This window comes from Myiozetetes cayanensis, unplaced genomic scaffold, assembly GCF_022539395.1.
Source record: "Myiozetetes cayanensis isolate MyiCay16 unplaced genomic scaffold, myiCay2020 scf13, whole genome shotgun sequence".
In the NCBI taxonomy this organism is placed as follows: domain Eukaryota; kingdom Metazoa; phylum Chordata; class Aves; order Passeriformes; family Tyrannidae; genus Myiozetetes; species Myiozetetes cayanensis.
Window position 1 is genome coordinate 2,730,535 of NW_026086937.1, and position 13,858 is coordinate 2,744,392.

General features: G+C 43.6%; 1 protein-coding gene across 3 annotated transcripts in view; it reads left to right on the forward strand.

The window, feature by feature from the left end:
* The first annotated feature begins 3,457 nt into the window (after positions 1 to 3,457).
* The window catches only part of SPHKAP (SPHK1 interactor, AKAP domain containing), a 63,195-nt gene continuing 52,794 nt past the window's right edge, over positions 3,458 to 13,858 (forward strand). The window contains exon 1 of one of the 3 annotated variants that reach the window (XM_050307901.1): positions 3,458 to 3,712. In XM_050307901.1, coding sequence (XP_050163858.1) covers positions 3,672 to 3,712 — 41 coding nt within the window. In that variant the 5' untranslated portion in view covers positions 3,458 to 3,671. Of the gene's footprint in view, positions 3,713 to 4,479; positions 4,504 to 13,858 lie in introns of those variants that run through there. The other 2 variants (XM_050307898.1, XM_050307899.1) reach the window with 2 other exon arrangements.

Sequence of the window (13,858 nt, forward strand, 5' to 3'; positions counted from 1 at the left end):
AAACACACTCCTGGTGACAGCTTTGATATAAGTCAGTGTGTGACAGTAATCAGTTCTCTTCTGTCAAGTCAGATTCCAGGAAAAAGAATAGTTATTTTAGGCAACGTGCCAACATTGTCAAGGAATAAGAACAAAAGCACAAAGTATTACTTGGCTACATCCCTCAGAAATAAAGATTATGGGCTTTTAGGGAAGAGGAGAGCTGTCTACCTGAGAAAAGCACACTTCTGGTAGATTGTGAAGAAGTCAAGTCATAATGGCTGTCTCAAAGAAGGGCTCTGAAACAGCAAGAAGAAGCAACAGAAGAGGACATGTCTGTACAAGACATGGTTGTGGAGTTTTTGCAGGATGATGGAAACAGACAATAGTTAATAATGCAAAAAAATAAAAGAGGAAATCAAATTATGTGGTGAGAATCAGAGAACTTCATATCAACTACAAGGATGTGGTAAAAACCAAAGAACCAGTTTGTGTGTAACCTCAGTTCTATCTGCTGGAGTAAGGGACAGATGAGTGGCAGTGTCCATGATGGAAAAATGATGGTACAGAGTCATATCACATCAGGGAACAAAAACCAAACCTAAAGGTGAGACTGAGCTACAAATATCCCCGCCTCTAATGAGGGAAAAACCTCTCCTCTCTTTTTCTGTCACAGAGCTCTTACCCTTGACAACTCACAAGAGCAGACAACCTGAAATTAGAGAGTAGAAAACCTGTCATGAACTTCTGAAGTGCCAAAGTTACTGAGAGAAAATGGTCATTTCCTTTCTGAGTCCGTAACCAAAGGTCTCTCTGTCCTTTTCCTTCATAACAGAAGAAAAGCATCTCAACAATACTGAAGAAGCTGTTCTGAAACCCAGAAAGAAAGAGAGGAGAGAGAGGAGAGAGAGGAGAAGAGAAGAGAAGAGAAGAGAAGAGAAGAGAAGAGAAGAGAAGAGAAGAGAAGAGAAGAGAAGAGGAAGAGAAGAGGAAGAGAAGAGGAAGAGAAGAGGAAGAGAAGAGAAGAGAAGAGAAGAGAAGAGAAGAGAAGAGAAGAGAAGAGAAGAGAAGAGAAGAGAAGAGAAGAGAAGAGGCCTATTCTAGTGCTCTGTCACTCTCAAAGTAAAAAAAGATTTTCCTCATATTCAGATGGAGTTTCCTGTGCTCGGTTTTTGTCTGCTGCCCTGCTGCCCTGGGCATCACTGAAAAGTCTGACCCCATTATCTTGACACCACTGGCTCTGAAGATATTGGTATGCATTGATAAGATTCCCTCTCAGTCATCTCTTCTCCATGCCTAAACAGGTGCAGATCTCTCAGCCTTTCCTCATGAGAGACACTCCAGTTCCCTAATCACCTTCATAGCCCTCCACTGGACCCTGTCCAGCAGTGCCACACATGGTCTCAGTCTGAGGTAAGAGGAAATCTCTGGGGCAAAAGAACACTGACAGTGACAGAAAATGGATCAGATAATGACAGCAAAGGAGGAGCAGACATGCCACTGAGCGAGGAAGAACATGTGAGATATTAGAGGCTCAGTGGCGACAAGATTGAATTTATCTGAGAGAAAATACTGTCACGAGGAAGAGAAAAAAAGAACATTTCAAATACAAAACTGGAAATCTGATGCACCTTAAAGATAAATGAAATTAAAGTAACTGATCAAGTGGAAGGTGATAGAAAATATTAAGCACTACTTGTGTAGAGCAGTGGTGTCTGTTAGAGAAGGGCTGATGAGAAACAGTCTACAGGGATAAGAGACACAATAGACCTGGGAGTCTGAGTGACCCCAAAACACAGAATGTGCAAAGGGAGAACTAAGGAAGAGGAAATGATCTGTTTCCAGGAATGAAAGGATGCAAAAGCATTTGAAGGGCACAAGGAAAGTACAACACAGTGACAAGGAAGCCATGTCAAAGGGGCTGACATTTAAGTACTCAGTAGATGTTTGATGCAGACAACTGATTCCAGTGCTAATCTGGGCTTGCATTTAAGCAGCTAAAGCCACTGTGGATCTGGAGTTCAGGACTTTTCAGTCACTCAGAACCAGGAAAGCTGTCTCAGGTCTCTATGCTCTTAGATGGGCTGGCAGAGAAGGTCAGAATGTCTCAAACACTCCCCTCAGAGGCTGTTATGTCTCTTAGTTTCCTCAGTTTTTCCAGTTTACATTCAAAACCCAATACTTCCCTTGGCTTTGATTCCCATTTACCCTTCACCACCACAATGCAGGTATTAGCCTTGCCATCTCTCAGCTGTCACTTCACAAGCTGACAGAAGGGGTAAATCCATATCCTTACCACAAAGTCTGAAGAGGTATTTAAAAATCAAGATGAAACTTCCTCCTCTTGGTTATGCAAAAGTCACCAAGAACAAACGCTTCAGGTAGCCCTTCCTCACAATGAAAAATGTTGGTTCAGTGGTTAAGTGCTACCATGCCTCTGGCTGCAGAGTTGGTTTAAGAAATTTCTGCGTTTTAAATTGGAACAGAGAACAAAACCTGATTTAATATATAAAATAATTCTCTCTGCATGCCCCAGGCCCTTCCAAAACTCACTAAACTTCATGATTTCATAACGTTGTGCCAACTAAAGGGAATAGCAAAGTATAGAAAAGTCACAGGAATGATGTATTTAAAGAAGAGAAACGCTGAATCTTTGTTGCAGGAGAAAAAAAGGAAAAAAGAAAAAGATGGTTGTCCAAGCATGGATTTATTGCCCTTATAACCTACCCTCCCTCTTTGCCTTTGAATTCACTCACCAAATCTCTGAACAGAGCAATGACTAAAGAACAGGGCTCACCATGTAGGAGTCAAGCTTTCAGCAGTATTTGGGGATATGTGTAAGTCCTTGCTATGGTTTTACTACTGAATTTCTCTGTTGAGCGCAGTGTTTGCTACATAACTAACAAAAGGACAATACTCATCACCTAACTGGACAGAGCAGATCTTGGGTTTTGGCCTAGATCCTAAACTTACTGGAAACAAGTCTCAGCAAAAGGAGAATCTTGCAGCATCGAGGTCGTGACAATTGTCTCAAGCCCTGCAAATTTCACACCTGAGCCAAAGGAGTCCTGCTGAACCCAGGAGGCTCTGTGTCCTCTCTAGCTCTGGGTTCAAAACTATACATTTGCACCATGCATCACCTGTGATTCAGGTGCTTTTAATCTCACCTTTCCATGACTACAGACCGGTTCTAATCATTTGTGCTGCACAGATTCTCCAACATGGTTATGCAAACACGACAGAGCCAAGCCACAGGACACTCAGTATTTTTTTGAAAAACCAACCAACTAACAAACAAACAAACAAGGGAGGGAGGGGGGAACTTTACTGAAAGTAACCAAATAAAACAGTCTAAAGGTGCTTAAAGCAAGACGTAAGTTGTAGCTAACTCAGTAGGGTCCTTTTCTAAATGCTTGAGTCTCACATCTAAACAGACAGAAACCCCCGTCATGTAAATCACATGGTTTACGGGGCTGGGGCTCGAAGAACATCATGACATTCGCGAGGAGGACTCGGCAACGATCGCCAGTTCCTTGCTGGAGCCACCGTCACCCAGCACCTCGCTGTCACGTCCTTGCTCCCGCACCGCAGACAGCGCACAACACGCCAGCAACTCCTGCGGCCGCCCCGATCCCGGAGCGGGCGCTACATCGCTCCGGCGACACAGACCCCGGCCGCTGCATCCCTCCCGCATGTCCCGCCCGGGCACCCGCGGCCAGGCAGCGGCTCGCAGGTGCGAGGAGCGGCAGGGACGGCGCTGCCCGGGTGGGGAGCGGCGCTGCCCCGGGGTGCGGTGTCCGGGAGGGGAGCGGCGCTGCCCGGGATGCGGTGTCCGGGAGGGGAGCGGCGCTGCCCCGGGATGCGGTGTCCGGGAGGGGAGCGGCGCTGCCCCGGGATGCGGTGTCCGGGAGGGGAGCGGCGCTGCCCGGGATGCGGTGTCCGGGAGGAGCGGCGCTGCCCGGATGCGGTGTCCGGGAGGAGCGGCGCTGCCCCGGATGCGGTGTCCGGAGGGGCGGCGCTGCCCCGCGGAGCGCAGCGGGCGAGGGAGGGACGGGCGAGGCGGGCGGGGGAGGGAGGAGTGATCAGAGGGCAGGGCCGGGAGGTGCCGCCGCCGCCGCATCGCGCCGGGGCCGCGCTGTCGCCTGCCCGGAGCCCGCCGGAGCGGAGGGTCCCGCCATGGCCGGGCAGCCCCCGCCCGCCGCCCCCAGGTAGGGCCCGCGCCCCTCCCCGCGCTCCGCCGCCTGCGCCATCGGGGCCGCCGCGCCCGCCCGGGCCACAGCAGCGACCGCGGGGCCGCCGAGCCCGCCGAGCCAGCCCGCGGGTCCCGCTGCTCCCGCTGAGGGCCGGCCCCGAGGAGCCCCCTCCATCCCCGGCTGCGGGCCAGGGGTGCCCCCGCGCTGCGCTCCCGCCGTGCCCGCAGGGACGCGGCCGAGAGGAGCCGCTGGCGGGGGAGCGGAGCGGAGCCGGGAATCCGCCTTGGGCTGCGGAGGGGCGGGGGAAGCGCCGCACCTGCCGGGAGGGGAGGTGAGCATCCCGCCGGGAGGGGAGGTGAGCATCCCACCGGGGAGGGGAGGTGAGCATCCCGCCGGGAGGGGAGGTGAGCATCCCGCCGGGGAGGGGAGGTGAGCATCCCGCCGGGGAGGGGAGGTGAGCATCCCGCCGGCAGGGGAGGTGAGCATCCCGCCGGGGAGGGGAGGTGAGCATCCCGCCGGGGAGAGCGGGAGTTAGGGGGCTTCTCCTTACGTGAGAAAAGGAAAAAATAGACATTGCCATCTAAATTTGCTCTAACGCGGCTGGGTTTTTCGCACCGTAGCGCCTTAAGAGAGTCGGTAAGTTAATTAGTGCTTGATGATACCTTTAGGATATTGTGCTCAAATCACGGCGGCGCGTGTCCGCAACCTATTAAGTCGTATTCTTATCTGAAAGAAAATTCTCAAAAAAAAAAAAAAAAAATCACTGTACTTCTGCTGTTCCGGCTCCACCAAACGTGTATTTATAGTGGTTGCAAACAACCGATTAGAGCAAAACTTCCTTCGAGACGGAAATGGATGCACAGATAGCAGTAGCCTACCGGAGATGCGAGATGTGTGGTTAAGCGTAATTTTTAACAATCACAAGTAAATTGCATCTTGATGGTAGCAGGCAGACAAGTGCTACAGAAATTGTACCGTTTAAGCATGATACACAGACTATCAGAGATAAAAAGCATATATTGCAAATCATTACAATTCGGTTTGGTTTAGTTGCTTCCAGGGCAGTGTCTTAATGAGTGGTAATAACCCGATTAGAAACAAAGTTTGGAGAAAGTACAGCCTTAAAAGGAAGATAGTGAAACGATATAGAGCAGGAGGAACTACTGGGGGGGGGGTTGGGGAGGAAAGGGACACACGAGGACATCTAAGTGGGCGATAATTACTTGCAGTAGAAATTGCTTTTATTTGCTTGAAGAAGACAAAAAGCTTTAAAGCAACCCCTCAGAGAGAGAGTGGATTAAGTAGTGCTTCGTATCAATAAACATTTACTGACCAAAGCTTAATAATGTTTTCTACTTTGATCTGAATTGCCTAATCTAGAAATAGTCCTTTACGATTTCTCCCCTGGCATTTCAGGGCGAAATGAGAAGGATTTAGCTTTTGTTGTTGTTAATCATGGCTAGTAATTTTATATGCAATGTTTGCCCACTGAATAACAAAGAGGTTGTACAAACTTCAGTATTTTATGGGAAGCAACAATCTGAAAGAGTGAGGGACACAGAGTTCAAGGCCAAAGAGGCTTTTAGGTTATCTGATATGACATCCTGTATTTCACACTCCACAAGGAAAATTTGCTAGAATGCAGTCTTGACCCCAGGAGAAACAGATATTCCAAAGAGACAGCCTTAAAGATATTAAGAGTTAGACAAGCTGCTGCTTTCCTTGCTTGTGGTCTTGTTCTCATTGTTACGAATTTACTTCCTTATAGTCATACAGCCATCTTCCAACTCCACACTATTGTTGCTAGGATTTTCATCACTGCACGAAGGAACTGAGGAAACCAATCCTCCTCTATACCAGAGCTCTGCCATCTGTTCGTCTCTTCACCCCAGCTATAGGCCTATTACCCAGATAATATTGCCTATTTCTGTAGAAAGGCCAAGGCTAATCTTGCTCATGTGAGCTACATACCTCTTCCTTCTTCCTGAAGAGCAATTCTCTTCCCATAGCTTAAGCAAGTCAGACTTCCCTACACCAAGAAGCACAGTTCTCCCTTTCATCCCTTTTATCTCCTGAGGCTGGTGTGTGGACAGCTGCTTGTTATTTGTTAATCAAGGTTAATTTCTTTGCTGAACAGTGGTAAGCTTCATACTTTGTGTCTGTGAATAAGGATCAGAGGACTCTGATCTGAAAAAAGCATACCTGGGAAGCCAGGGGACAGGTAACTTGTCATCCATACAGCTTCAGCTCATTATTCCCACCATAAAATATTTAGGCAACTTTTGATTGACATCTAGCTACAGCAGCTGTTGAGAAATACAAACTGTGAACGTTAGCTTTCAGGAGTTAGCTTTACAGACCTCACCACAGAAAGTTTTCACTGTCAAGCTGTTATAAATCAAGTGTATTTTGCATCTTCCCTTCAGAATCATTTCAGTCTCTGACATGTTTCTGTGGCTGTTCATGCCTGATCTTACCCACCTACACACATCCTCCTAAACCAAGGCCACAGCTCTGCCCACCTGCTGACTTGCCTATCCCACATTATGATCACTCCCTGACTTCAGCAGAAGCTCAGGGTGCACATTAATTCCTGCTCAGTGCCTTCCCTTCCTTTGGCCTCCATATCTGAAGGCAAAAAAACGTAAGCCCCAGGTGAGGATGTTACTGTGGAGCATAGCAGGGCAGGACGGTGGCCTTTGGACATCCAGTGATAATCAGCATTTCTAGCAGTAGCTTGCAGTGAACACTCAGCCTGGGGGTCCAGATGAGCAACTGCAGAGAACTGCACAGAACTGGCAGCTGCCACTTTTTCTTCAGGCAGCTGAAAGGCATTTTTGGTGCAGGTTGCAGTTGGGAAGCTGGAAGTGTGGTCTATAATGACTTATTGTTTGGGGTTTTTTTGTTTGTTTGTTTGTTTGTGGTGGGTGTTTTGGGTTTGGTTTATTGTTTCTATGGTGGAGGGGAAAAACCCCACATTAATATCTTAAGCATACCAGCTTGAACTTTGCCTCTTCAGGCAAGAGACGGAATAAAAATGCTAGAACTTTTTACATATGAGGCAGGAACTTACGTGTTTCTGTCCCCTTTGCAACTCAGTGACCATCTGGGATGCCTAAAGACACACAACCACCCCTTTTGGTAAAACTGCAGTTTCTCTGCTCAAGCTAATGAAACTAAAGCTATACACATATGCAATTTTTGGCCAACCCTGTACATCTGACAGTAACCTTAACTGACAAATAAAAGTCTTCAGACATCTCTTTCGGAGTGGCTCCTACTTTCAAGACACCTTTTGTGGGAATACTAGAAAGAAACAGAGGAATTAAAAGTGTTCTTCAATTCAGAACTGGAAGCAGCACTAGAAGGGCTTAGAGGCAACATTAGACTGAATGATAATTCAGAAGAATTAAAATTCATATTCGCTCAGAGATGAGAAGTAGCATTTTTTTCTAATCTAAAAAGTGAAAAAGACAGATGTAGAGAGGTAAGTTGGGATGTTCAAAGCTGAGAGGAGATACCCAAAAGCCAGGGCTGGATCAGAGCTCCCTTACAGGCAGCAGGCAGGTGGCACACACTCAGTGCCACTGGGAACTTACACAGCAACACTCTGTCACAGGCAGAGCTCACAGCTGCTTCTTGTGGTCCAGCAAAGCAGCCTGCATCTTGTGTAACAGAGAAATCAGATTTGGTGGCTTTGTGCTAAGATGCTTTTAGGAACGAATCAAATAAAACTTTGATCCTTTAAGGAGACAAGATTGCAGGCAAAGACTACACAGCAGCAGTGGGGCTAAGCTACAGATAACAATTAATTTGAATAAATCATTAAAGAAAATAGAATGACAACAAAAATAAAGCAGACATAACAGCAGCACGTAAACAAGACTAAATACTAAAAATGTATCTTGAAGAATTGTCAGTGATGAGTGAAATGAAATAAGTGAAGGCAACTACTCAGGGTGATGGGAGGTGTTCTCTGAGACTGAGCACAGAGGCCACATAGCTTACAGGTCTGTTCTCCAGATTTTTCCACCTCTGTGAGTAAAGGAGAACCAAGTGTATTAAAAATATTGTTTAAATAAAAGAGGGCAAATAAAGAAATCCTCTGAACTAGAGTGTAATGTCAGAACTCTCATTATCAAGAGAACTACATGTGTTAGAACAGCAGCTGGTGTCACATATGAGGATGAAATTTGTTTTTGTGCACTCATGCAGAACCAGCTCTGCAGCACAACCAGAGGAATCAGTTTAATATTTACTGGGTATATGCTTTTCATTTGCAAATTAGCAGATGAATTTGCCAGATGTTATGAGTGGAGCGGCCAGAAAATTTATCTAATGCTCTCTGGTAATTTTCAACATTCACCAACTTCTTACAATGTTAGTTTGATTGTCAGTGGTGGGAATTCTTGAAGTAACATGCTGTGCCCTGTTTTCATGGGGAATTACTTTAAACAGTTCATTAACCTGGTTAACCTGTGTTGTTAAACATAGGCAACAATTCTCAGAGATGAGAGTGAGGTCAGGGGAGAAAAAAATCAGCTAAAACCAGAAGGAACTTAAATTGTCAAAGGTTATAAGTCTATGAATGAGGATTCTTATCCCTTTGAGGAGTGGGATTGTGGGTAACAGGAGGAGGGAGACTTGCAGAAGTTGTAAAGAAATTAACTATATAATTTCCATGCTTTGTCTCACTAACCCAATATGCACTGTAGTGACAAAACCCTACTGCTTATTTCCAGACTTGCATCTCCACTTTTTCCTTTATTTTACCAATCTCATCTGTTCTGAATTCTTTAATCCACTTTGCCCCAGCCTCTCGCATGAACTTCAGACTTCTTTTCCTGAAAATATGCATTAATCTCCTCTTTTAGTTCCTGCTCCAATCCCATGCATCACTTCTCCCCTATCTGACTGCAATGCTTATAACAGTGTCCATTCAGTCTGCCAATACATATCAACCCTTGTCCTTCTGAGTGCAATCCTGTCCTTCTTCAAACATCCCTTCCCCTAGGATAGACTGGAGAAGCACTAACAACTGTGGCAGTTTGGAACATCCATAAGTTGTTGCTCTGCGGTTTATTTTGTACATCATTTAGGCTATGACCTCCTTCCCTTAATTGCTGTAGGCACCCTCATTAGGCCATGGAGGTTTTGCCATCTCCTTCCTCAGTCCTATGTTAATCACTTTAGTCTTTCTTGCTACATCTTGTTTCTTCAGCTGCTCCCCGAGAAGGAGGGATAGATTGGCGGGAGCCTTTATCTGCATCATCAACATGAAGAGCCAGGAATGCAAGCACCAAGAGCCACGCAGCTGAGAGCAGACACTCAGAAGCAGAACAGGCAGTTTTAGGTTTTTTTTTTTCTCAAAAGAAGAAGAAAAGTTAATTAAACTTCTACAGCAAAACAATTGGTTTAATTACCAGCTCACTGAATAAAATGAAGCAGCAGCTCCCCCTCTCCTGATGTGTTTTGCAGGCTCCTGGCTGTGCTGTCTGGGGAGAAGCAGGAAGGGAAAGCCTGACTGGCACTCGTGGGGGTGATGCACTTTGAAAAGCCACATCTATCCCAAGCTCAGTGCCAGAAACTTGTGGGGTTTTTTCCCAATTTTTTAAAAATCTCTTTGCTTATCAGTGAATTCAGATGCTTCAGACTGCATGTACAGTACACCTTCCCTTCCTCCTGCTTCACTGAAAACAGAGAGAAAAACCTGTAGTGCATATTTCTGGTTTGCTTTTTATAAGAACTACAAATTTAGCATGTGCAGATTAATACTATGATTGTGGGATTTATTTGGTGCCCATCTTGAATTTTAAAGCTTTTGGATTGTTTTAATTAAACTTTTTTGTTCCCATCATTAATTTTCTTCAATACTTGCCTGATTGTTATTAAATATCTGGCTACTGCCAATGCCCATGGCACATAATAGTTAGTCAGTGTTTTTTATCAAAGCTATGTTTCCTCTTGGTTGTGGCATCACAATTTATTACATATCTAATTATTCTTGAGTGCTACATAAGATAGTTTACTTTTTAAGTCTTGACCAAATTTAATTTACAGCTGAGAGAGGAAGGACTTTTCTAAAAGTTCTAACACAGAACTTTATGCTGCAGTTTATATTTCCCTGCTGTTGAAATTCAGAACTGGCCAACAAGTCCTGTGTAACCCTCAGTAGTCACTTTTAACCCTGGGGACCTGCCCTCCACGCTCCATCCTAAGCTGGCTCCATGCACTTGCAATAACCAGCTTCCAAGTGTTAGGGGAGCTTTTTTTTTTGTTTTCTGGAAAAGTTTTGATCTATTATATGAATTGCTGGAAAACTGGAATTCACTGAACTAAGACACTGTTGTGGTATGTGTATATATGAAACTTTTTAAACAGAAAGATGCACAGAGTTCCATGGGACTTAGATTTTCTTCCAGCGGTGAAAAACTTCCATGGTCCTCATGTAGTCCCTGGGAGATTGCATAGTTATCAGAATTTCATCTACAGGCAGTGGAGCTGTTTATTCCATGCAGTGGCTCTTCAGAATATTAAAGGGAGAAAGAAATGGTGTCTCTTAGTTTTCAGAATTGTGTTTAAATTAGGTCCGAATCCTTTTCCCCCCAAGATTAATTTATAACTGTCCATGCTATTTCAATTTGAAGAGATCAAATCAGCAGGGTAACGGTTCAACAACATGCTTATGGATTGTTTCTCTTCTATGTTGTCAGGGCAATGTCTTCCTTCTCAGTGAAAAATGTGTTTTACCACTGTAGACTTCTAATAAAAATGAACAGGTCATTTATTTTGAAAAGGAAAAGGTTTGTGTGCTGTGATGTTGAAATGAAAACTCATTATCCTCACATAAATTCCGGAATAAGACCCTCCCCTCAATAGGAATAAAAAATAATTGCTTCTTGAATATGTAGAAATACAGAAGTAATAGCACGGCTATTAAGGAGCTTAGTTAAGTGATCACGTTGTGTCTGCCAGTAAATTCAATCCTAACCATAATATATACCATAAATTCAGTGAAATCCCTCGGTCACATTATCCACATTCCTGAAAGTGGCATCTGTGAACTGTATCAGTGTTCACATGATGCAATTTAAATGTCGGTATAGTTACCAAGCACCACGTTTTGGTACTTTTACAAGTACAGCCACACCTGTAAGATTATGGAAATCAATTCTGTGCAGTGTGGAACAGCACATCTGACTATGAGAGAGAGGTGTCTTTTGGTACTACCATCAGTAGCAGATTTTTATGTCATACAAGTAAAATTAATTCATAAATAGGCAGGTATTTGCAACAGGCGATTTTCTGATGCGGAAGGCGAGGCTTGTAAGGGTGAGGCTTTTAAGGTATCATGTATTAGAAAAATAATTGAGTAACTACTGAAAAAAATTAGTGACAGACCATAAACCTGGATTTAAGTGCATACCTTTTTTTTTTTGATCATCTGAACTGAAAGAACTTAGACTTTGCAGTGTTGATCAGAGTAAAACTTAAACACACCCAAAGACATGGAAGAAGAGGCAACCTCTACTCTTAATGAAGTTTACAGAAAGAGCTTGGCTGTTGCTGGGCTCTGCTGAAGCAGAGTAACATCTCTGCCCCAGGGGCAGTGAGTACTTTCAGCTTCCTTCTTACTTTTTTGGCACTTCTGGATGCATCACAAAACACAAAAAAATCCATGCTGCCATGGTGGTTTTATTTTTAAAGAGAAGCCTGGCTAAGCTAATGGTTGTGATACAGCTGCTCAGTTTAGACACCCTTTTTGTTCATCTGGTAGGATAAAACCTCAGGGTCAGGTCCACTGAAGTTAACCTGAGCTCGGTCCACGGTGCAGATAGTCCTGCTGGACCTTGTACATCCCACTGTGAACAAGGCAACCATCTCAAGCCCAGCTATCACAACAGTTTTATAGTTAATCTGAGGTTCATTGCCAAGCAGTGGCTGTTTACCTACATCGTATCACCAAGGAAAAAGATTAATTAAATTAATAACTCATTGACCTGATTCGCTGTTAGACTCTCAGAGATAATGTCCTGCGTCCCTTATGTAGAGTTAGAAAGGCAGTAGACTTTAGGGGTAGAAAGAAGAAGGATTCATCTCGCCAAAAAAGCTCGATCCTAATTTCTTGGACTGAAATCTCATGCTTACCTTGTGCTGGCACAAGTGGGGATAAAATTGAGAATGTTGCCTTCCTACCCACCACTAAATCCTGGTAATCACATTACAGGTTTCACAAATTGAAGCTAGCTAAACCAAAGACAGTGTTTGCAGTATCTTGACAGAACTCTATAAAAGCATGGTTTATCATATTAGAAGCCAAGTTAATTAAAAGCAGCTTCATTTTGTTCGCATCTTTGAGAATACTGTTATGCTTTTTTAAAAAAAAACAAAAACAAACATTCTTTCAAGCAAGTAGGTTTTGAGGTCTTGTTTTCTATGTTAACACAGATTGTATTTATTGACATATTAGCATAGCATCAAAATTGATAAGATTTGTGTTCCTTTGGGATATTAGCAGTAAATCAGAATTGCTTGGGAATATTTCAGGCGTGTAAAATATGTTAAAGTAAGATTTGTTGTGAATAAGCAATGACAGAATGTATTCCTTGGCATTAAAACAACCAGAATGTACTCTGACATTTTAACTAGATAGTTTATGAATGTAACTGCAGGTGGTCATAGGAACAATACTGGATTAAAGAGAATAGGAAATTTCTATGAATATTTCAGATGAAAACGCTTATTTTTAGACCATTGTTTTATTTTGCTGGTATCATTAGCCAAGGTAAAAACATATTGCTTTCTGAACCCTATTATAATCCTAAACAATGTTTTGAAAAATTTAGCAGGAATCTAAACCAACTTGACTCCCTTTCACATAAAAAGGGTTGGAAAACTGAATAGAGCTGAAGAAATAATACATTTATGAGATAGGTACTTTTGAAAGTAAAGTATTTACCATCATGAAATTGAGTTTAGGAGGGACCAACATCACAACTGTATGGTGTCATTTTGACCAATTATTTTTTCAGTATATGGCTATGTTGGTGAAGCTGCCTGACCAAAGAAATTAATGACAATAGACTACAAATTGCCTTCATTTTTACAGCTATGGAAATTATGTTAGAATTGGGTGATGCTATCTTTGAGAACAGAGGAAGAAGAGCAGACTCTCTATGAAAGAATATTAACTAAATCTTTGGGCATTTGGCTGAAATGCAGCCCCCAACCCTCCCTACCCCACCCCCCCAAAAATTACCACACTTCTCCCTTAAATGTCTGTGGATAAGTCAGCCCTTTCTTAATCTCATAACTCCAAAGCCAGATTTATTATTTCAGAGGAGAGTGGATACAAAGAATTTCAGAAAGTCTGGCAGACATTAGAAACATTCCATTAAAAGGATGAAAGCCATGTTCACCTTCTGATCACGCACAGGATCCTGACTGCCTACCACATTTCAATTACACTTGTACAACCTGTTTGATTTGTAATCAATCTGAAAAGGAAAACACGGGAACAGCTAGCAAGTTTTGATTAGCTACATGCATTTTCTGTTCAAATAAAATCACGACATACACGTTTACTTTTAAGCTACGAACATCTCTGTCACATTTCTCTTCCTTTCAGAAATATTCAATATCTGTCTTGAATATAATTCATGAGAAGCTTTTATAAAGTAGATTTT